We start from the raw sequence: 25,654 nt of genomic DNA, 5'->3' as shown, positions 1-25,654 counted from the left end.
TCGATCAGAGCCACAAGTACATGGCCATATATGGGACATTTTCCCTGATCTGAGGGTGTATTTGGATCAGATTCTGACGGTCTGAATCCTTATATTTGGCGCGTAAGCGACACGACTCAGATTACTTAAATTCGGATTTTATTTCTAAGGATATCCACGTTTCTCACACACTTTGTTCTAGGCTTAAGTTGTGCATTTCTAGACACAATTAAGACTTGATTTCCGAGGGGGTTGTCAAGTCCAGTAATGCAGTCATAACTGTATAGTTTTACGGTCATCAGACTTTCGACGTGCGGTCCAGGTCTGATACGGAGTTTCGATGTGCTTTCGAGAGCAACCGGCTTTAGGGATAGATTCTAGATTTCAAGGTAATGTAGCGTCAATGATACTGCACAGTTTGGGTCTTGTAGATCATATTTAAAGTGATTAGTGCTAATTTCACAAGTACTCTAGTTTAATACTTGCTGATATTAACTTAATTTCTAAAGGTTTTGGTCCTGGGTGATTTTTGCCTGAGGTGGTACTTGGGTCCTTGTACGGATTTTTCCGGGACGTTACAATGATCCTAGTCTAAAGAAAAATCAACTAAATCACTCATAATGTGTCGAAACATAAAGTAATCATAAACTAAATCCTAAAATATGATAGAATCTAAAAACTGATGAAGACGATCCGCGATCAATGGCTCGATCATGTGATTTATATGATCCAACAGACCGATCATCATGTCCCTCGAATCTGACAGTCTAGCCCACTCCCTAAAGCAGCCCATGTGTATCTTCCCAATGTCGGGTCTTCCAAATGCTCGCACATACACATAGGGTCTTCAACCTGATCATGGGTAATCGCCTAACCACAAAGAAATCGGTGTGGCATGCCTCTTCATCTAATACGTACACAAATGTGGATGTGAAGTGATGTCCTCCTTGGCTAAGAAGAGTTCGTCTTTAGCAGATTAAAACTCCTATAGTGCTCCAAGATGTCTGGATTCAAATATTGTAGCTCGTCCTCTATAATCCAAGTACTATTTATTACCTATTTACCGAGCATTTCCCAAGGGAATTAAAAATCAAACAGCCCCTAAAGGGGGTGGTGATGTGGAAAGTGAAGTAAATGGTCTTTCCTTTTAGCCTTTGGTTAACACCCTCGAATTATTTTTGTGTATGCAAGTCTATGATGTGTATACATGCTCACTCATAAGGGTTTGCACATGCACAAACTTGCACAGGTGCAGAAATGTGGTCACACGTGGGGGTAGCCGGGGTGCACACTCACATGTAGTTCTAAACAGGTTTGGAAAATTCCAATTCATTACATGGTTGGCTGTGATCTAGGCCGGGTAGTGATCAGCATAATGAGCCATTGATGGACTGAACACTGGGCCATGTGATGGATAGTCCTGACTATTGATCAGGAGTGATCTACACGCACATGACGTGCACATGCTACAGGTTCCACTGGGCCATGTGATGGATAGTCCTGACTATGAACAGCTGCTATCGTGAAGAGTAATAGTGTTACCTTATGTCGCTGGACAGGATCAACGGTTGGGGATCCTCCTCACCTCATGGTCAAGAAGAGGTTTTGGATGAATGGACGGCTAAGAAGCTCCTACTTCATGACGAATGGACTAAAATTTGGTGGGTCCCTTGATCTGAATGCTCTAAGAGGGCTTTAGATGGTAGCTACTAATGAAAAAGGGTCCAGACGTCCTTCCCAAATGGGCCGCAATGCATGTAAACGAAGATGAGAAACATCATTCATGGCTGTCTTGGTGAGGCTGCAACAAATCCAGCTTTGGATCTGTGATCGGGGCCCATCTAATGGACGACTTTCCTTGCTCACTGCTAAATCACAAACAGCTCCTAGAGTATCTAGATCGCATGAGATTAGCCTGCCATAAGCAGGGCATGAAACCAGAAGTAGAACTGAGTATCAAGCAGAACTAAAATCAAATTATAAAAAGGATTGAGATTGGTTAGGAAGCTATAGATAAATTTGGTTTAGAAGAATGATCAGATCTGCCATGGAATGTTGTAGGGAATGGCCAATGATAGGCTTCCACATCTGGTTCGTCGGAGTCCTCGAATCAGATCAATGGTCGTATGTCGATTGTGGTTCACGGCTACTGTTGATCTTCAAATACAGATCCGGATCTGTTACTGATCTCAAACTGGGATTTGGCGTCTTGGAGATTGAATGAGATCTAAACAGGTGTTGGAACGCTAGCCTTAGATGTGGACAGATCTAGGTGCTAATATTGATCGTTGGCCATTGAACATGGGCCATTGGCTTCAATTGTTGGCCGCTGATCATTGGCCACTAATCAGGAGCCATTGATCTAGGCATATTTGAAGAGGAGAGGGAAGAAGAAGAAAGAGGGAAAGAGGTGGATGGAATTTCTAACCTTTGTACATGTTATTGTTAATGAAATGAGGAGCTCTTTACCTTGTTGATAGAGGAGTGCGAGCTGTCACATGGCGTTCTCTAATAGTTTCATATAAGCGCCAATGACAGGTGGGTAACAGCTCTATCTAACTAAGCAGCATTTGCTACATGATGCGCCATGTCATCTAATTTACTTAACCAGCGCACCTTGTTTTCTTCTGCATAGAGCAGTCTTAGGAAAATGACCTTGTCTTACTCGTCAATAGTTTTATTGGGATGATCTTGTACTTGTTGAAAAACTAACTTGAAGAGCTAAGATCCAAGCTTTAGAATGAACCAACAACGCCTGCAACATATGTAAGGCATCCTCACTTTCAACTGTTTAGTCAAAAACACACATCTTCATTATTCGGGGCAAATATCTCTCATTATAATTCAAGTTACAGCGAAACTAATTTTATGTAGAAGTAGACTTGATGAACTTTCAAATGGCTTATTTACCTTGAACGGACACCGTTTGCCCCTCTGTCAATTATCTCGAACATTGCCACAAGTGTTGTCCAATTTTCAGCAACTTGGAAAGTGTGACTTTTCACACGTCAATACTTGTAAAATCACGCATGCTTGCATGAGTTCTTAACTTTGGTTTATCTTTATCAAGTAAGCTGACTTCGGTCAAACATCCCTAAATCCTCAAGTAATTAAGATTAGGGTTTTTGCCTTTCCATATCTCATATGCTAAGGTGATGGTTTTTCTAAATGGAAATTTATTTTGTATGTGGCATGTAGAAAACAGAGCCATTTCCCAGAGGTTCAAAGGCAACCCTTAACTAGTGAGCATGCAATTCAACATTTCTATCAATGACCTGTTATTTATTTCTGTCATTTCATTTCGTTATGGGGTATAAGTTGCAGAGAATTAATGTATGATTTCATTAGTTTCATAAAACTTATTGAACTCATAAGATAGGTATTCACCACCTTTATCTGATATAAGAATTTTAATTCTTATATTATGATAATTCTTTACCGTAGCCTTAAATATCTTAAATTTATCCAAGGCCTCATCTTTTGTTCTGATAGGATGCACATAAGTATATCTAGAGTGGTCATCGATAAAAGTGATAAAGTTAATCACCTCAAGAAGCTTAGATTCTCACATACGTCACCATGTACCAACCTTAAAAGCTTAGTTTCTCTTTCCACCCTTTTAAAGGCCTTTTGGTAATTATGCATTTGCTATAAGTTTCACATTTGTCTAAGTGATCATTATCAACTTTATTAATTAACCTTAAATTTGACATTCACTTTATAGAATAAAAATTCACGCTTCTTAATCCACCATGTGAAAGATTCATTCTATCAACCATATACACAGAAAAGACAATGTTTATTTCATTAATAATGTTGAGTTTGAATATTTCATTGCAAGCACGTTATTTTTCCAACAAAAGTCACATTCTTTGATAAAACAAACTTATTGGATTCAAACATCATTTTAAGACAATTCTTACCAAGTAACCTTATATAAGTTCTTCCTGATGACTGTGTACGCAGGACATCCCTTAGAGTGAGCATTTTCCTCAAATGAAAGCTTTACCTCAATATTTTCAATTCCCCTGACTTTAGTGGATGAGTTACCCATGTAGAGAGCTTCATGTTAATTCCCATTGGTTCATAGGTCCTGAAAATACTCCAGTCACATGTGACATGCTTGGTGGCTCTAGTGTCAACCCACCAACCTTTCTCATTTCCCATAATATTATCCTCAGAAACTACTACTACAACCATTTCATCATACTCACCTTTCAATGTTGACATTCTTTTGCATGATATCTAGGTTTTCCACAAATATGTCAGTCATCGTTCTTAGGTTTGTTCTTTTTGAATTTTTGTGGCATATTGTCATAATCTAACTTCCTCTTCTTATTGTTAGGACCTCTTGATTGCATTTTTAGTTAGTTTTCTTATTGCGGAATCTTTCTTCTTCAATTCTAAGATGATGAATGAATTACTCAAATGATATCCCTTTTATAGTCGAGCTTTCGATAATCTTTCCAAGATAATGGCAGTTTGATATAATTGTCCGACATTAAAATTCTCATCAATTTTCATGCCAAAGGATACAATTTTGTTGGCAATAAGTTGGAATTCATGCACTTGTATAGGAATCGGTTTATCATCAACTATCTTAAACTCTTAAGTAATTTCCTACTAAGAATTTGTTATTACCAGCCTCGTCTGTCAGATACTTGATTTTCAAGGCATCTCATACATCCTTAGCAATCTCTACTCTTAACATACAAGTCATATAGAAAATCCGTGAGCACATGAGAATGTGATGGCGACACATATAGTCATCATTCATTCCCCTTTGTATCAGGATGCATCACTCTTCAACTTCATCCTCAGTCAAATGTTCAGTTGGATCGGGTTGAGCAAGACACATTTCGATTAATAAATAAGCGATCTTGAGCTGTTTCAGCAGAAAATCTTTTTTTTTTTTTTCGTGCCCATTGCTAGCAATTCTTCCCATTAAAGTGATCAAATATTACAAAGTCAGGATTGACCAGACTAACTGTCACTAAAGTGGCCATATGCCTAATAAACTCTCTTCAAATTATTATATTTTGTTGTTCGGTGGATGGCTTACCTAATTTTTTTTTGGCACAAAGGCATGCTGCAATGCCGCTTCTTGAACACAATTTATGCCTCCCAAACAGTGAATAGAGAGCTCTTGCATACTATCCCACAATTTATCCCCTATGACGCTGTTTCCACCGCCACATGGCTCTGGTCACCCATCGGAAGTATCCAAATCATCTGACCTAACCCACTCGTATAGTGGTTCATGCTCATCCTCTTCATCATACGTATGTTGTCCGTTCATCATCAAGTCCAATGGGTCTTGCTCTTTTCTTCTTTCTTCCATGCAAAACAGTCTTGCTCGTAGCTTTACGTTATAGTAGCAACACACTAGCTTCTGAATTCTCTCATATCCCAATATGTTATGTTTATTCATGTGAATGAGGGAGAATGTGCTCCAATTCCTTTCACAAGGTAAGGACATCATCTGTGCGAGTACATGTGCAGTTAGCCACTGCAACACCTCATAATCCCTCCCATATATGGCACATTATTCGCCTGCAAAATAGATAACTTTTTTCATTAGTTTCACATCTACTAAAATAATATGAAAAATATCTTTAGCTTCTAAGAGGTAACTAATACAAAAATTCACTTGCTATCATTTGACTCATCGACCTCATTGTGGCCTGCACCCAAGCATTCCAATAACGTCGCATAATCTAACAATTCGTTGATGGCATAAAACAATAAGGGTAGGTATGGACTATTTAAGATGAAGATAGAGAGAGTAAGTATGGAACATATTTACCTCGTTGCCAAAGGTGCCTTTACCCAAACAATGGCAGAATAACTTATAATACACCTCATATACATATTTACCTCATTACCAAAGGTGTCTTTACTGTTATCACTAGCTAGCGAGACGAAACCCATCAAAAGTCCTAGAAATAATTTATTTAAAAAAAAAAAAAAAAAAACAGACTTTTTTGTATCGTGTGATATATTGTACACTATCACATGATTTTTTGCGAAATCCCCAATATTAGCAATACAGTCACACATTACAAAGTCAACAACCATTTGAGGAGAGAATTCTAATGATAAAAGGCCGAGAATGTCGGGTTTGCAATATTATTGAATTTTTTTTAAAAAAAAAAAATCCAAAAAAAAGAAGAAGTGGGAAATCTATTTAATAGAGGGGATTTCGGTACCTGCAGAAGATGTGAGCGTAATTGGAAGTTGAATCTGGTGGGCCACTCGATCGAGAGGTAGTGGTGTGCCATAAGTGTGAAAAAAACCCCGATTTTCCTATTTTTTCGTCGAATAGGGGAGAGATTTTCAGCAAAATGGAGATTTCGGCGAAAAATCTGCCAAAATCATAGGGATTTGGGATTTGAGATTTAGGGTTCCGGAAAGACTAGAACCCTTTCTTGCTGCAAAAATGGCTTCCGATGCCATTTATGGAAGCAGATCGGGTGGTGTACAGCACACCAACGACCTGGCTGGTGAGTTGGCGAGTTTCGTGGGCCCTACCATGAGGTATATGTTATATCCAAACTGTTTGTCCATTTTTGTGAGATCGTTCCAAGGGCTGAGCCTAAAAATAAGACAGATCCAAAGATCAAGTGGACCACACCGCATAAGGTAGTGGGAGATTAAACGTCTACCATTGAAACCCTCTTGGGGTCGTAGAAGTTTTTTTATCAATCTAATATTTGCTTTTTTCTCTTCATCTAGTGTGGCCTTATGGATAGATTGGATGGAGAAGAAACATTACGGTGGGCCCTACGAATGTTTTAACGGTGGGAATCATTGTCCCCCTGCTATTTGTGATGTGGTCCACTTGAGCTTTGGATATGACTCACTTTTTTGTTACTTGTCCTAAAATGATCTCACCAAATGGATGGTTGGTATAGATATAATAAATACATCATGATGGGGCCATAGAGCTTTAATCCTCTTTCCATCGTTCATACATACGTACACCAGCAATGCCTCTAGTGTGCGATACAACAACTAATTCACTTACTTTACAAACGGGCTTTATGGGGTCCACCATGATGTATATGTTTTATCCATGTTGTCCATCTAATTTTTCATATCATTTAAGGACGTTAGGCCAAAACTTCAGCAGATCCCAATCTCAGGTGAACCACACCATAAAAAGTGGTGAATAACCATTAAAAGCATTTTATAGGCCACAAAAGTTTTGGGTTAAGCTCATCTTTGTATATTCCCTTCATTCACTTTTGGTTGACCTTATCAACGGGTTGGATGACAAATAAACATGACGGATCTACTTAAAGAGGGCCTTCGTATGTTTTTAATGGTGAACATTTAATCATCACTGTTTCATGTGGTGTGGTCCACCTAAAATTTAGATGTACTTAATGTTTGGGACAAGATCCAAAAATGAGTTGAAAAATCGAATGGACGGAGTGGATATACAACATATCATCATGGTGGGCCCTACAATAGCACCTAATTCGTGCTCCTAAGGAGTTTGGATTATGCACTTAAGACAGTGCAACCCTTACAGTGGGGCTCGCATTTATATATGTATTGTCTATCCATTCCATCCATTCCTTGGGAGAGATTATTTTATATCATGAGAAAGAAAAAAAATGTGTCAAATCCAAAGCTCAAGTGGACCCCACCACATAAAACAATGGGGATTGAATGCCTACCATTAAAAACTTTGTGAGGGCCATAGAAGTTTTCGATCAAGTTGATATTTGTGTGTTCCCTTGACCCATATCTACATTAACTTATGAACAGGATGGATCTCAAATAAACATCATGGTGGGCCCCACATAAGTGGTTTAAAGTTTCAACGGTGTGTGTCAGTCCCCACTATTTTCTATGGTAGGGTCCACTTGAGTATTGGATCGGCCTCATTCTTTAGCTCAGGCCCTAAAATGGTCTCTCCAAATGGATGGACGGTGTGGATATAACACATAATCGGTGGGGCCACAATCAGGGTTCAACGCATATCGTTCCCTGGCTCATGCTCTAAAATGATCTCTTAAAATGGATGGATGGTATGGATACAATCGATGTTGGAAATATCGGTATCACTACAAGTTTCGCTAGCCAAGGATACAGAAACAATATTGATATTGCCGATAATATCATTGATAACCGGAAATGCGGGGAAACATGGGAAAAACGGTGGAATTTTCAACGAAACTTCATGAGATGTTAAAATGTACATGTATATTTAGAAAAAAAAATTGCAAAAAAAAGCCTTAAAAGCATGTGTTGTTATAAGAAATCAGTCCAACCCTCCCATCTAGCCTGTTTAACCATCCAACCTTCCATTTAAAACATCCATCGATATTGCAAAATATCAACAACACATGATATTTCACCAAGAAATCATCAACAATTGGAAAGGAAACGAAAGATTGCGGTCTCAATATCACACATGTTTTTTTTTTTTTTTTCCTGAGCAAAATTTCCTAATCTCTCTCTCTCTTTTTTTTTTTTTGTTAAGAGCAACGCAATTTCATTAAAGAGGAAAGAGAACAACTAAAAGAAAATAGGAAAAACCAGAAACTAGGGACGCTGAGATAGCGAACCAAACTACACACCTAGGAACAAAAGATTATAGCCCCTGAGTTTGTCTACATTAGAAGCCCATTCTATAATGAACTGATTCACTCTACGGAGGAGGGACAAAGAAGAGTGAGACTCATTTCTAAAGCATCTGTTGTTCCTCTCTTCCCAAATTGTCCACCAAACTGCCAACAAAGCAATCTTCCAAATAGGTGATCTTTGAGATCCCAAACGAGCACCGTGCCAAGCTTTAAGAAGAGATCCCGTAGAGGAGGGAGTGTTGGACGTAGGCCAGTGGGGCCCACTGGTGAGCAATCACTAGTGGGTGGGTCCCACATGTTTAGGCTTTCTCCGGCCTTTTCCATTTGATTGAGATTTCAAATTCAACTTTGAATTTGAAATATGATAAGAGAGAGATTTGACCGGATAATATGGTTTCATCCTATCTCATCCGATCTCTCCCTCCTTTCCTATAAAAAGGCATGCGCTCTCTCTCGCATTAAGAAATACGATAAACCGAGAGTATACAGAGAGATACTGTGTGCGCTATAGTCTGTCCATCTTAGCTTGTCCTTGGGACGATCTGATCCATAGATCGCAATCCGGGGCCACTATATACCGTAGGATCAGAGGTGTGAATAGTTCCATCTGCTCCAGTAGTAGATAGGCGGGCCGTTGGAGCACCGTTCTTCTGCTTTGTGAGGGTCCCAAAACTCGTGTAGACCGTCAGATCTTGAGGGCTCACCTTCCGCGCTTTCCAACAATGGTATCAGAGCATATTTAACAGCGGATCTCTGATCATATTCATCTAAAAAGGTAAGTGACCTAATCTTTTTTTTTGGATTGGAATCTATGACTTTTGAATGGTATTGGATCAGTATGTGTATGGTGGATTAGATTTTGGATACACGCATGAGGATACATGTAGTATATGCATATATCCTGGCTTTAAATATAATCGGCATAAATGTATACACGTATGCCATATGCCTGTAAGCCCGATTAAGTTTCCATACACATTATGCATCATACCACATGCGTGTACATCACAAATATGCATCATAGATATGCATCATACCACTAAAATTATAGCTGGTGACGTATCTCACCATACATGAATGATTGGTTGATGTACATGCACGTGTGTTGGCTTCTGTACATATACGTGTCACGTGTCACGCATGTTGGCAGACGTGTCACATGTGATGGCTGATGTACATGTACGTGTGTTGGCTCATGTGCACGTATAACACATGTGATTGGCTGGTGTACAGCATGCCATAAATGATTGCACACTTGGGAATCAGATTGGCTAGTGTACATCAGTGACGTACACAACTAAGACACGTTATGTGTTTTTTTTTTTACGTTGACAGAAATAGAAGTTGTATTCACATGGGTTACTTGATATGTACCATGATATGTACTCTATCCAATCCGACCATCCAATTAGACCCACAACATCGTGTTGGTGGCCCACCGAATAAGGTGGCCCATTCACGTTGATAGGTGCATGGAAGGGCATTCACATTGACAAGTGCTTGTGAATGTGGGCCCTATGGACCATGATCATAGCACATTAATGTGTCCTTTTTGAGTCTTTAAAAGAAATAGATATATTATTGCATGGACCATGATCAGACCGACAGGATATAAAAACATAGAAGAAGCGGATTGGCTGCTGTTCAATCATACCAGTTATATTAACGTCAGCAACATATGTAGGTCTGATCACATGGTATGAGTAGTATCCAAACCGTCTATCCAACAGGCGAGCTCAGATATAGGTTAAAACAGGCAAATATAATTATAAAATGGGCCACACTGTATAATGAACATCTACCATTATGGTGATGAGGGCAGATGACTTGGGTCCGAAGGATAGAGTCCTGTCAGTGTTGCTGGCTCGGCTGTTCTAAATCGAGCGGTTGAGTCATATAACTTGGGCGAAAGCCTAGGCTACTTGGTTCCTAGTGTGGATGGTACTACGTTAACCTGGGCTACGGGTCCGTGCTGGCTCAGGCCTAAAACGCCCAACGGTTTTGAATCAGGCGTACCACCATTTTTTTAAAAGATGGTCCTAAGCCATATAAGCTAGAATGGTGTGGCCCACCTGAACTTTAAATCGATTTTTTTGCTCATTATTTCATGATGCTACTTTATACCTGATTTTTAGATTTGATCAATTATACATGCATATGAATGTTGTTTCTTTTATAAAATTTTCTTCATTGTTGATCAAGAGTTCATTAGTGATCGAAATGATCATCAACCATGATGATCAATGTTGATGAAAGGATCCATCATCAACAATGATCATTAACGGTGATGATCAAATCCATCACTAATGATCATGATCACAGGTGAAGAAAGAACTCTCCTGATATCTTAGCACTTCGTTTTTCTTTCTGATGATGATGTTTATATATGAGAAAATATTTGGCTTGATGTGTTTAGATCTAAGCCCCATATTTATTTATTTATTTTTCATTGGAAATTGTAAAACTTAGTGCTTAGATACTCCCTATACACATAAAAATAGGTTGTGCATAACCTGAGTGGAAGTTTATTCTCCTCCACCAAATAATGTATGTAACTAAGTAATGATAGGTTGCACGTTATATAAATTTATTCTTATAAAAGCATTAAATCTCATATTAAAAGGAGAACTTGATTGTTCTACACCGCCCATTCGGGTATATGGACTTTCAGATCTCATTAAGATGCGTTTACTACTTTTATACTTTAAAAATTTGTATAACACATAGAAATGTTGATGATTAGTGTTAATACCTTAGATCATAGCTAAGTAGTGATACTCATGGAATGTAGAGATGACTACCAAAGCGTTAATCGCTGAACAACTGAAAGGACAACATTTCGACGGTAACAACTACGAAGACTGGTCCCGTGCGGTGCGATGCCTTCTGGACGAGGAAGACATATCTCACACACTCGATGTAGTTCAAGAGGAACCCATCCTAACTGAAAACGGGAGTTTACAAGAACATAGGATTGCAATGACTCGCTATAATAAATGACGAAAACAAAATCGATCAGCCCGTAATGTCCTTCTTAGCACTATGCACAAAGAACTCATACCTACTTATGAAGTGCATGAAACCGCTAAGGGAATCTGGGAAGTACTGACAGATGCCTATGTGCAGAAGTCAGATGCGAGAGTTAGGGCAATGGAATTAGAATTCCAGGAGTATAGGATGCTTGTCGGCTGCCCCATCAAAGATCATATTTGTAAGATGGAGCAAATGATAGGTGCCCTTAGGAATGTTGGGTGCAAATTAACTGAAAATCAGAAGATTATAGCCAAGCACTGTTCCTTGCCTAAATCTTGGGCCTAAATTAAAAGAATTCTGAACTATACTGATTCTATCACTACGTTCAAAGACTTTTGTGGCCACTTGGTACGTGAGGTTGAAATGAATGCAATTCAGCCAGGTTCGGCCAAGGCTTTTATAACAGAGACCCATAAGCGAAAAGCTAACAATAAACGGTTCAAAGCTCGCAAGAAGGCGAAAAAGAATAATCAAGAACAGAAGACCACAACACCTCCTCCAAATCTCAAGAAGGGGAATGAAAAGAAGAAGCAGAAAAAGACAAATAAAATCTGTTTTGTCTGTGGAAATTCTGGCCATTATGCTCGGCAGTGTGCCCACAAAAAGACAGTAATTTCTCAGTCACAAGATACTTTGTATGTAAGCGTTTGTTTTGAAATCCTTTCCGTTAATACTATATCTAACGAGTGGATTTTGGATTCAGGCGCAACAAAGCACGTGACATAGAGTCGTTGAGGACTCAAGGAATTTCAGCCTGTAGCCAAAGGAAGTTACAAGCTGTACATGGGCAATAACGCTGTTGAAGACGTACTAGGGATTGACGTTCTCTATCTCTGTATGCACATAGGGCAAACAATAATCTTTCGTTATACTCTTTTTGTACCGGGGATGCGTTGAAATTTAATTTCTGTTTCTAGGTTATTATTTGATGGTTTTGATATTCGATTTTCTGGGACTAGAGTTTCTTTGAGACTGAATAACCTCATCTTTGCACGGGGAAATTTAATTTCAGATTTCTTTATTCTAGACGTAGATTGTGATAATGCCCCTCTTGCTTTATCTGCTATGTCGAATAAAAATGTAGTATCTGAATCTCAAAAATGGCACGCGAGATTAGGTCACATCGGAAAGGATCGTATGACAAAACTAGTACATTCTGGTCTGTTAGACTCCTTATCCAAAGTTGATTTGTCATTTTGTAAAAATTGTGTGTCCGGGAAGACATCGAAGAAACCATATGTTTTGCTACCTACTCAACATAGAGGTAAACTTGATAGTAAAACCATTGAATGTGTGTTCATTAGGTACTATATGCATTCAAAGGGATACGTTCTAGTTTATGAGGACCATGGACGATGGATTGAGATAGAATCCCGAGACGTGACCTTCATTGAAGATAGATACCCAAGCCGAATGAAACAAAAGGTTCCAATAGAACTTTTTGAAATACCCGATGTACCTCAGGAGAGTGGGAGTTCTACTCCTTAAGATGAAGATGCTCCTATAGTTCACCAAGACAGTGGGAGGACATCTCAGCAGGCTTCTGAGTTATGTCGAAGTGAAAAAGGATTGATTCCCCGAAGATACTTCGATATTGAGGGGCAAACATTCTCTTGCGTTGCAGTTGATGATGATGAACCTGATTCGTATCAGGATGCATTATTGTCTTCTAACTCGGCCGATTGGGTAAATGCTATGGACGAAGAGATCGCTTCCATGGAGAAGCATAAAGTCTGGGAACTTGTTCATCTGCCTTCCAATCGCAAAGCAATAGGTAATGAATGGGTACTTAAGATCAAAAGAAATGCAGATGGTACAGTGGACAAGTATAAAACACGATTAGTTGCTAAAGGTTTTACACAACAAGAAGGCATTGATTACGAGGAGACCTTTTCACCTGTTGCAAAGTTCTTCTCAATCCGCGTGATCTTGTCCATTGTCCCAAGTTTAAACTTAGAGTTATATCAGATGGATGTAAAGACCGCATTCTTAAATGGTGACTTGGATGAAGAGATATACATGCAACAACCCATGGGTTATGTGGACAAAAAACATCCAAAGAAAGTCTGCAAGTTGTTAAAATCTATCTATGGGCTGAAGCAATCTTCAAGACAGTGGTACATGAGGTTCCACTTGGCCATCACCACTTTTGGATTCACGATGAGTGAAGAAGATCATTGTGTATACATGAAACGGTTTGGAAGATCTTTTCTGATACTATCTCTATATGTAGACGATATCCTGTTAGCTGGTAATGACATGCAATTGTTGATATTGACTAAAGATTGGCTATTTTCGAACTTTGACATGAAAGACCTCGGTGAAGCCAACTTTATTCTTGGGGTAAAAATCATCAGGGATCGCCCTAAGAAATTTTTAGGCTTGTCTCAAGCAACCTATATACAAAAGATCTTAGAGCAGTTCAGGATGGAAAATTCAAAAGCTGTTAAAACCCCTATGGATAAAGCTACCAAGCTAGACAGGAAATCGTGTCCCCAGACTGAAGCCGAGAAATTGGCTGTCCTTAGTACCTTATGCAAGCGCAGTAGGGAGCTTAATGTATGATATGCTTTGCACCAGACCGGATATTAGCTATGCAGTTGACATAGTCAGCCGTTATCAGAGTAACTTGGGACAGTCTTATTGGCAAGCCGTCAAACGTATATTCTGCTATCTCAGAGGAACAAAAGACCAAATGTTGTGTTATAAAGGCACAAGCCTCGAGCTCAAAGGATATTCAGATGCTGCTTGGGGTAATGACGCCGACGAGGGAAAGTCTACTTCAGGATATGTATTCTTACTCGGAGGAGGAGCTATCTCATGGTCGAGTAAGAAACAGACATCCACAACTCTTTCATCTATGGAGGCCGAGTACATTGCATGTTGTGCTGCAGTTCAGGAGTGTGTATGGGTTCGCAGATTTCTATTGAGTCTGGGTGTTGTACCGAGTGTTAGTCAGCCTATATCGCTGAAGATAGACAATACTTCTGCCATTGACTTGGCAAAGGACCCTAAATACCTCCAGAAATCTAAGCACATTGAGATCAAGTATCATTACGTCCGTGATCAAGTGAGAGATAAGAAGGTCGCCCTCAGCTACATTCCTACTAAGGAGATGATGGCTGATCCCATGACGAAACCTATAGCTAGAGATCTATTTCAAGTTCACGTCAGGCAGATGGAATTGAGGAAAGCTTGATTGATGTACTTGTTTTGTAGTACCTTTGATCTTTCATTAATAAATATTATATTCCTTTTTATTCAGTATTGAACACTAATATACCTAGGTATGAAGATCATCAGCATTTACCTTGAAATCATGTAGGATTTCTATTTTTTGTCGGCAGGCCGGTCACCCACTCGCACGGGTTGACCAATCTTGAATGTACAAGAGAGGTACATTTGGGGCTATGTTTAAACATTGAGGTATGAACTTCCCTTTATTGTGAATAATAAGGGATGAGGACATGAGTGAGTCGTATCCGCCTACAATCTTATAAAGATCGAAGATGAGACTGATAAAGTCGAATGACATAATCGCATCATTCCGTTACATGCGATTAATGTTATGGCCTGAAATTAAAGCCAGGTTATGAGGTTATGAGATGAGTCGTACCTTATGTAGAATGACCTGCGTATTGTAGACCCGACATTCACCTAGTATTGTCTACTTTACAACGTGGATTGTAGCCACGTGCTGGGACCTATTACCTACAGATTGCTTTGATTCGATCTAATCATTGCAACTGTGAGTAGCCAGTCCCGTAGGTGACTCTGTGTCCTTAGCTACCCTCCTCTTGTGTATATGAGGATGAGATTGAGTGTTGCTACTTTAATGTACTATGACGAAAGGTCCTTGATTGGCCAGACTCAGTTATGTTAGGAAAGCAGCTTGATTAATTCCAAATTACACATCTGCGTGGGGAAGATCCCGTGACAGCTACACCAAGTTTCTAGAACTATAAATACGCACTTGAAGACTTATCCGCCGGCAGTATCGAGTTGTTTTTATTAGACTTTTGCAAACAATATTAAACTTAAAAATATATATATATATATATATATATATATATATATATATATATATATATATATATATATATATATATATATATATATATATATATATATATATATATAAGTATTGCTTTGAATTGGTTTTAGTCGAAGTTTGTGAAAAATCAAGCTTTCATAATAACTCGATAAGTTGGATAAGTGTGTATGTTGGCCGAGTACTCCAGGTCGGGAGTCAACTCCATGCGGTGTGGTCATGCGGACTAGGACAGGCATTACAAAGCTTGGGTTATTGAGTACTAGTTAGGTGGTCACTTAGTACTTAAGCACCTGTGAGAAGATTACGGTGATCCAGTTGGTCCCACGTCTCTAATTCTTTTGATCGCGATGTTTGATGTTTGATTGTTATTAGGTGAGTTAAATGGACAAATTTTTGTGCCTATCCCACAGTGTGATTGAGTGGGAGATGTTGGACGTAGGCCAGTGGGGCCCACTGGTGAGCAATCACTAGTGGGTGGGTCCCACATGTTTAGGCTTTCTCTAGCCTTTTCCATTCGATTGAGATTTCAAATTCAACTTTGAATTTAAAATATGATAAGAGATAGAGATTTGACCGGATAATATGGTTTCATCCTATCTCATCCGATCTCTCCCTCTTTTCCTATAAAAAGGCATGCGCTCTCTCTCTCGCATTAAGAAATACGATAAACCTAGAGTATACAGAGAGATATTGTGTGCACCATAGTCTGTCCATCTTAGCTTGTCCTTGGGACGATCTGATCCATAGATTGCAATCCGGGGCCACTATATACCGTAGGATCAGAGGTGTGAATAGTTCCATCTGATCTGGAAAGACAGTCTCTAACTGTGATATCTCGATTATAGGCAATTTTGTAGACATTTGGGAATTGAGTTTTGAGGGGCTGATCCCCCAACCACTTGTCTTCCCAGAAACAAACCTTTGTACCCATGCCTACAACAAAATCGATGTGGCTAAGCATGGAGTGTTTCATGATCATAATTCCTTTCCACAGGGCTGACGCTCTATAGGAAGAGGCGTCAAGAGTCCACCAGCCACCAAAGGAAGAGCCATATTTACACTTGATGAGCTTGTTCCATAACGAGTCTTTTTCGATTCCCAAGCGCCATATCCACTTGCCAAGTAAATCTTTATTCATGATCTTTAGAGATTTGATTCCGGCCCCTCAATATCACACATGTTGCGATATCGATAATATCGAGATATTATCAATGACAAACTGAACACTACATACAACCATGTGCCCATGAAAAAAAAATTGAAATAATTTTTTTTCTAATAAATAAAATTTTGATGATATTAATATGTTGCCGATATTATTGAAATATCATCAATATACTTATGATACAAGCATTACCTAGAATTTACATAGTCGAAAATATTGGCAATACATTGGCGATATTGATGCATTGGCAATACAAACAGCACTTAGAATTTACATAGTTGAAAATATTGGCGATTACATTACCAATATTGATACGTTGGCAATACTTGGCGATACATAGCTAATACTTGGAATTTCTGACACTACCAGTGTTATCGGTATCGCTACCAATGTTATCGGTATCGTTGAGCTGGAGATAAAGATAATATCAGAGATATTTTGATAATATCGGAGATAATTTGAACAATGGATGCAATCCATACATCATGGTGGGCCCATAGTCAAGGTCCACCCTCAGTGCGGCCTTGAGAAGTTTTTAATGGTGGGCATTTAAGAATATGTTTACTGTGGTGTGGTCCACATGAGACTTGAATCTGCCTCATGGTCCTATCGGGCCGTGGTGGGGCCCACCATGATGTTTGTGAGAAATCCACTATGTTCATCCTTTTTTTAATGGCATATTAGTTATCCATTATGCATCATATTTGAATATAGTTAGTTGTCTTAGTTCAATCAGACAATACATAGCCTAGGACCCTATACAAAGGAAACCTATTATGTGCACTTCTTTTTCGAGATTTTATAATTTAAAAGTGTGTATTAAGGTATTTTTTAAGAATTCTTGAAGTTTCATTGAAAAATTCAACCATTTTCTCAATGTTTCCCCATGTTTCCCAAAAAGTGCAATAAATTACGCAATACAAACGATATATCCCGCGTGATAACTGATACGTATCTGTATCCCAAGGATGCGATACATTGCGCAATACCGATATTTCGAACACTGTATAGAACCTTCTTCAATTATTGTCTTTGTAGAGTCTCCAATTGTAGTGGCACTTGGGATTTAGGAAGTAAGTTGAAACCCAACATGATATAAATATTTACCCATCCCTACAATAAAATAGCCATACATGTTATGTGAAGAAATAACAAAGTATTGAAACATATAAATAAAAAAACAAATCATGTAACAACTTACCAACCTAATGAAGTGGGTGAGAAAGAGTCATTTTCTGATGGTCGTTGATTATTGTTGCATCCATTTATATAACATGGGGGCTTTATCATGCATGGTGTCTTTCATCAACTGTGTGGATGCATACAACGATCTCATCGACGAATATATCTCATTATCGACCGTCCTTAATACTGCATAAATAGACTCCAAAATAGCCAACACATTGCACATGCGCTCATAGAATGCACTACTCAACACAAGCTCCTCATTTCTCCAAGCTACTCTCTTTTCATTCTAACTCCAATATGTGCATTCCTGAGAGCTAAAAAGCTCACATAGCCCCTGCCTATGTTTAAGGAAGCTATTTAAGGCAATATAATTTCTGGTGAACCACTTTATCTCGGGACGTACTATATCCTCAAATTACCTTTTGCGTATCTTGAATAATGACCATGAGTGGTTGTATATAAAGGCCATGATGCATCGTACGCTAGTAATAATGGCTTTCACTAAAGGCCTATCCCCCGATCACCTCCAATATAAGATCGATGCAATGGGCTACGCAAAGGGTCCAATACATATAATATTTATTCATTATATCCTTCCATGTCCTCACAAATGCACTCCCATTGTCTGTAACAAACTGCATGATGTTCCTCCTAACATTTTTCATGACATGTGCATCAATTTGTAGATGTAATTTGTGTTTTTAATCTGATTACTTGCATTTATGGACTTTAGGAACATCGTCCGTCTCCTATAGAAGATCATAAAATTTATGATAGACATCCTTGTCGGTTCGGTCCAACTGTCACACGTCACAGTGCAGCTATACGTCTCTCATGGATGATAATATCCCTCCACATAATTCTTCATCACTGTGTGCTCATCATCCAAGTATTTTCCCATGATCTCACGATTTGTGGGTGGCACCACACCCCAATCTCATGTTGCACTTCACTTATATTCTTGAAGTGTGGGCTTGTTGCAAAATGCATGAGGACATGGCCATATAATTTATAAAAAAAAAAAAAAAAAAAAAAAAAAAAACAACTTTGTTAGCACTTTGAAAATATAGCTAACCTCATCTCTTGATTTCATCAAATAAATCCATGTTAGATGATATGCATCATCAATAAATGAAATAAAGTATTTAAATCCATTAAAAAAGCAATAGAACTAGACCCTAAACATCCAAATGTACCAAAGAAAAACTTCTACTAGAATGTTTCTCCACAGGCGGATAGACATACTTATAGTTATAGCGTTTGGCTAAAATACAAGCCTCACACTTTAAATTTTTAACATCTCTATACTAAACTAACACTAATTATAGCGATTGCTATAGTAGAATCAAACATACAATGCCAAGAGATAAAGGTCTACAATGTTAGAGATAAAGGTCTTCATTTTGGACAGTAAAACACTTGAAGCATTACAACAAAAAATGTATAAACCATACTTCTCATGGCTATCACCAAGTAACTTATTGATGCAGGACATGAAATTTTAAACATGATATGCGAGATTCTAGGCTTTAGATCATACTAGTTCAAAACAATCACACAAAATTCCACATCCCACATAAAGTCAAGCACTCAATCAAGTGGAATCTATGCAGGTCCAGGCCTACACATGCTAGGGCTAGATCAATTAAAATTATAGACTAAACAATACTCAAAGGAGAGTAGATTCAGCCACACATGCACAAGAATAATTTCTTCAATCCAAGGGATTCACAAGTTTCAATTCGGTAAACCCTAGGGTTGGAAAAAAGGTAAAGAAATTGGGAGTTTAAGAGAATCTAGGGTTAGGTTTAGGGAAATCAGGTAAGAGAGGAGTGAAAGAGAGGAGAGAGTGAACCTGAAGGCCGCCCATGCGTGTGGACAGCAAGCTACGCCTGACGCACATTCGCTGAGGGCAGTTCGCACGTGCGTGGGGCCCACGAACCTAAAAACCCCCTCCTTGGGGCTGGTTGGCTAGGGTTGGACTACAAACCCCCCAAGTTTCGGTCCGATCCTGAAAGCAAAGAGAAAATGATTAAAAGCAAAGAGAAAACGATTCTCCTTTGGTTTTCTGTGTATTTGAGACAACCCTAAAGGGTTGAATATATAGAGATGTACAGTCATCTATATAAGGTAAATGTTAAAAACAAAATCATCTATGTATGGAAATTAGCTATACATCATCTATCTATGGAAATCAGCTATACAAGGCATGTGGCCTGTCTAACATCTCCCCTCAAACTAATGCTGGTCATCAACAAGTAATAATTTGCCAACTAGAAATGAGTGACGTGCAGAAGTGAGGGACTTCGTGAGAATGTCTGCAATCTGATCATGGGATGCGACATGTGAAAGAGAAATGAGCCGAGACTGAAACTTCTCTTGGATGAAGTGACAGTCAACTTCAATATGCTTTGTCCGTTCATGGAAAACAGGGTTAGAGGCAATCTGAATGGCACTCAGATTATCTACATGGAGTAGAGTAGGATTTTGTAGATGAACGCCTGAGTCGGAAAGAAGTCCACGTAACCAGATAAGCTCACTGCAAGCAGCTGACATCGCTCGATACTCGGCTTCCGTGCTCGAGTTGGAAATAATGGCCTGCTTCTTACACTTCCAAGCGATGAGAGAAGTGCCGAGAAAAACATGGTAGCTAATGGTAGATCTGCGTGTGAGAGTACAATTGGCCCAGTCAGCATCCGAATAGGTACGAAGGTCCAGAGTTACCGTGGAGGAGAAGAACAATGATCGATCTAGAGTTCCACGTAGGTACCGTAGGATGCGCAACACCATAGTCATATGAAGAGTCCGAGGAGCAGAAACAAACTGGCTGACAATTTGGACAGTGGAGGCAATATCAGGGCAAGTCATTGTTAAGTAAACCAAACTCCCAACCAAACGGCGGTATAATGTGGGTTCCGCAAGGAGATCACCATCGTCACGGCCATATTGAACATTAAGTTCTAAGGGAGTCTAAATTGTCTTTTGATCCATCAATGAGGCCAAGGCGAGAAGATCCTTGATATATTTACGCTGGCTGACCAGGATCCCACGTTTAGAATGTGAGAATTCAAGTCCCAGAAAGTATGTCAGATGTCCAAGGTCCTTCATCTCGAAGGATGAGTTCAGAGCTTCCTTTAATGCCAAGATGCCAGTATCATCGCTACCAGTCAGAAGTAGGTCGTCAACATATACGATAACAATAACAATTCCACGATCAGTGGTGCGTATGAATAAGGATGGATCATGACTACATTGAGTAAAGCCAACACCTGTAACAACATCATGAAAGCGTTGGAACCATGCCCGAGGGGCCTGTTTAAGGCCGTATAGAGCTTTCTTTAGGCGACAAACCTTATTGGCAGGGATTAAAGACGTAGGAGGAAGTTTCAAATATACTGTTTCTTAGAGGTTGCCATGAAGAAAAACATTTTTCACATCCATCTGAGTAAGTGGCCAAAAACGAACAGATGATATTGCCAGAAGAATGCGAACAATTTTCAACTTGGCCACAGGAGCGAATGTCTCATCATAATCAATTCCATGTTCCTGTTTATATCCTTAAGTGACAAGGCGAGCTTTGTATCGATCCAATGATCCGTTAAACTTGAGCTTTACAGAATAAATCCATTTACTCCCAATTAATTGGTGGTCAGTGGGTCGAGTGACAATGTCCCATGTACGGTTATCATCCAATACTTCCAGTTCTTCTGCTATATCCTTCTTCCAAGGTTACCTGATGGTGTGAAGTAGGAATAGATATAGTATCTAGAGTAGCATTCATGGCAGATATAGAGGATATCAAGCGATCAGGCTGTCGATGTACATGAGTGGAACAATGTACCAAGGTAGGATCTGAATCGGTAACAAGTACAGTAGGAAGAGTAGTAGGTGGTGGATCTGTATGTGGTCGTCGTGAGTAAACCTGCAATGGACAAGGGAGTGTACTCAAAGCAATATGAATGTCAGGAAAAATGGTAAGACCAGGAGAGTTTGGTGCGGGCGAAAAGACAATATGCTCAAGAAAAACATGTCGGGACACCCGAACACGACGAGAGACCGGATCATAGCAACGAAAACCCTTATGAGTTTCTCCAAATCCCAAGTACATACATTTCACTGATTTTGGGGAAAGTTTGTTACGTTCACGTAATGCCAGATGAACATAACATATACAACCAAAAACACGAAATGTGGAATATATAGGAAGTAAACCTGTGAGAACAAAGTAGGTAGATTTACTATTTAGAACTATGGTTGGCATCCGGTTAATCAAGTAAACTAAATGCATCATAGCTTTCGCCTGGAAGGAACGAGGAACACTCATAGTTGTCATCAGTGTATTGGCAGTTTCAACAATATGGCAAATTTTTCGTTTAGCCACCCCATTCTGTTGGGAGTATCAGAACAGGTGTCTGATGAATAATCTCATGATCCTAAAGATATGTACGAAAATTTGTGGAGAGATACTCTCCCCCTGAGTCAGAGCGGAGAGTTTGAATTTGTACCTGAAATTAAGTGTCCACCATAAAGTGAAATATCTTGAATTTTTCAAAAACCTATGGCGTAGAGTGCAGAAAGTAAATCCAGGTGTAACGTGTGAAATCATCAATGAATATAACATAGTATTGTAGTCCAGAGATTGACATAATTGGTGAAGGACCCCAGACATCCGTATGCACTAGCTCAAACACATATGATGATTTTGTAGTACTTATAAGAAAAGGAATACACTTACTTTTTGAAAGACAACAGGAAGAACAAGAATAATCCAAAGTGCTTTTATTAATAGAAAGATTCCCTAACATGCTAGAAGAAAATAGCTGAATCAACCGATCAGAATGTGGATGACCCAAATGAAAGTGCTAGAGTTTCCACATTTTATTTGCTGAACAAATATCCGAGGAAGATGGAGAAAAGAAACAACGAGCCGAAGTGACGGATGAGTCAAAGTCCAACACGTACAGATATCCATGCCGCCTACCCTTCCCAAGTACCTTCCCCGTTGCCAGATCCTGTACCAAACAACAATTTAGAAGAAATATGACTAAGCAGTTATTGGATGTAAGTTGACCAATAGAAATTAAATTTGAGGAGAGTTTAGGGACATGAAACACATCATAAAGGGTAAACTGGCGATGGGCAGAAGGAGAGAAAGTCAATGAACCAACGGACTGAATGGGTAGTCTAGTGCCATCCGTAGTAGAAATAGCCTGATTTCCAATGTAGGGACGAATGTCGCGAAGATGTGATACGTCACTAGTCATATAATTGGAAGCACCCGAATCGAAGAACCATGTAGAAGATGAGGATATACCTGACATACCGGCCGCAGAAAGGGCCTGCACGATCTGTTGGAGCATCGCAGGAGTCAAAGGTGAGGAAAGACTTCTAGCAGAAACAGTAGATGAAGTATCACTAACAGAAGGCTCGGAAGAATTAGTCGCAGAAGTAGCAGAAAGAGGACGACCACGGCCACGACCTCGACCACCATGTCCACGGCCGAATGAGGATGCATAGGCACGTGAACAACAGTCCTGAATACCATGACCAGTCTGTCGACAATAAGCGCACCAATCTTTGCACTGAGCGACAACATGTCCCACTTTGTTACAGCTGCAACAAGTTAAAGAAGTGAAACCACGGTTTGGTGCAGAGGTAGATACAGCGAGTATCATATCAGATGGTCCCTGAGATGGTCCTTGAGAGAGAACTTGCAGTCGTTGTTCCTCAGCTAATAAATCATTAATAACCGAATTCATTGAAGGAGTTGGGCTACGGTTCAGGAGAGCAGCCCTACAATGCTCAAATTCCGGACGCAACTTCATAAGAAATTGTCTAACTTGCGCACTATCATGCATTGTTTGGAATATCTTAAAGTCATTAAGGAATTCTGGATCCATCATAGCCATCTCTGTCCAAATTGTAACCATTGTAGAGTAGAATGTTTGAATACTTTTGTCACCTTGAGTAAGGTGAACCAGATCTTATTCCAGGTGGTATAACCGAGTCGTATTACTCTGTTGATAAATAGTTTGGAGATGCTCCCACATTGCCTTAGCAGTGCGATGTGGCGTGAGGCCAACAACAATTGACCGATCAACCGAATCGAGCATCCAGGTAATAATTCGTCCATTTTTCATTTCTCACTCAACCACTTTGTCGGCATCTATGGAAGTAGGGACTAACAGATTCATCAATTAGTCCCCACAAACCACGACCCTTGAGAAAACTCTGAAAGTGGATGGCCCATAGATTGTAATTGGTACCATCGAAACTACATCATAGGGCCTCTATAGGGGAGGCTTTGTCCATAGTTAGGAAGTGATATAAACCACGCCAAGGAAGAAGGTACCTTGCAGCAGGAGAGCTGGTTGCAGTGCAGACGGAGGTAGCAGGGGCATGTGCAGCAGAGCCGTGCGCAAGGGCATGTGCAGCACGTGCGGACAGGGGCTTGGGGTTCCTGGAGATGATCGGACATGGGCTTGGGGATCCTGGAAATGATCGGACGATCTTGGGGATGGTTGGGCGGAGCTGGGGATGATCGGACAGGGGTTGGGAAGGGTCCGAAGAGGCTGTTGACGCAGCAGGAGCGCAGAAGGGGCACATGGGTGGTCCGGAATAGGGTTTTCTGACGTATGAGGGGCCGAATCTGTCAGGATATGGTATTGTAGGGGTTTGTTGACGCAGGAGAGGCCGGATCTGTCAGGAGGTGATGCCGGTGATAAAAGAGGTGCCGGATCATGATCGGTATATCTCTAATACCACGAAAGCAAAGAGAAAATGATAAAGGAGGTGCCGGATCCTTTGGTTTTCTGTGTATTTGAGACAACCCTAAAGGGTTGAATATATAGAGATGTATAGTCATCTATACAAGGTAAATGTTAAAAACAGAATCATCTATCTATGGAAATTAGCTATACATCATCTATCTATGGAAATCAGCTATACAAGGTATGTGGCCTACTATATAAGGCATGTGGCCTGTCTAACAGATCCAACATATGGTCTGTGCGTGGTGCTCCGCCAAAGTTTCAACCTTTCTACAAGGCCAAATTCCAGAAATCTACTATAGAGAAAGAATGACTGCAAAATAGTGATGGATTTATAGGTGGAATGACTGTAGGAGAAGAGGAATATGGATGGTAGAAGGTGGGGGCGAATCGGGATGGGTGTGGCTTCGCACCACGGCAGTTAGTCCTTCGAAGAAGAGAGGGTTTTGCACCCAATTGGATTTTCACAACTTGGAGAGGATCAGGAAAATGCAGAAATTTTATTTAATCATCAATGAAAAAAAAGACTACAAGGGGTGCCTGTTTATAATAAAATCCTAAACCTCAAAACTAGCGCCATGTGCGCACCGTATTACTTGGAGACGAAGTAATAAAAAATAACAATTAATCAAAGTAATCTAAACCATCCATGATATTCCTAATAACAATAATAAGCAAAACCCAAAGTACTAGATCACCTAGGGTAGTGGCCCACGATTATGAGATCCAATGATGGGATACACATAATGATCGGGTTTACCCCAAGGAACCAAAACACGATCCTCTAGCTAGGAGGCCCTTTATGGATGTCGCCATCGATGCAAATTGAAGGTAGGCCCCCCCCTCCTTGCGTACGTGTGTAAGGGGG

At 39.7% G+C, this 25,654-nt stretch overlaps 2 protein-coding genes across 3 annotated transcripts in view; one reads left to right on the top strand and one right to left on the bottom strand.

The window, feature by feature from the left end:
• LOC131255469 (calmodulin-binding protein 60 A-like) overlaps positions 1 to 25,654 on the top strand; it is a 119,256-nt gene that overhangs the window by 80,311 nt on the left and 13,291 nt on the right. The window contains exon 7 of one of the 2 annotated variants that reach the window (XM_058256197.1): positions 3,178 to 3,308. The exons of the other annotated variant lie outside the window; for it this stretch is intronic. Within the exon in view, the coding sequence (XP_058112180.1) occupies positions 3,178 to 3,222 (45 nt within the window). The 3' untranslated portion in view covers positions 3,223 to 3,308. Of the gene's footprint in view, positions 1 to 3,177; positions 3,309 to 25,654 lie in introns of those variants that run through there. 2 annotated transcript variants of the gene reach the window in all.
• On the bottom strand, positions 22,887 to 24,385 carry LOC131255470 (uncharacterized). The gene is made up of 2 exons (XM_058256198.1): positions 23,331 to 24,385; positions 22,887 to 23,028 (listed from the first exon to the last, which is right to left on the bottom strand). The coding sequence occupies exons 1-2, from the start codon at positions 23,944 to 23,946 to the stop codon at positions 22,994 to 22,996; spliced, it is 651 nt and encodes a 216-aa protein (XP_058112181.1). The 5' UTR covers positions 23,947 to 24,385; the 3' UTR covers positions 22,887 to 22,993.

The sequence above is a fragment of the Magnolia sinica genome, chromosome 9 (assembly GCF_029962835.1).
Source record: "Magnolia sinica isolate HGM2019 chromosome 9, MsV1, whole genome shotgun sequence".
In the NCBI taxonomy this organism is placed as follows: domain Eukaryota; kingdom Viridiplantae; phylum Streptophyta; class Magnoliopsida; order Magnoliales; family Magnoliaceae; genus Magnolia; species Magnolia sinica.
The sequence above is the reverse complement of the archived record's forward strand: the minus strand, read 5'-3'. Positions and strand labels throughout refer to the sequence as shown.

Coding starts and splice junctions, on each gene's coding strand:
- LOC131255470 (XM_058256198.1), bottom strand. CDS start 23,946: ATGGTTACAATTTGGACAGAGATGGCTATGATGGATCCAGAATTCCTT. Junction 23,029..23,330: donor TTCTGCGGCCGGTATGTCAG/GTATATCCTCAT, acceptor TGTTTGGTACAG/GATCTGGCAACGGGGAAGGT.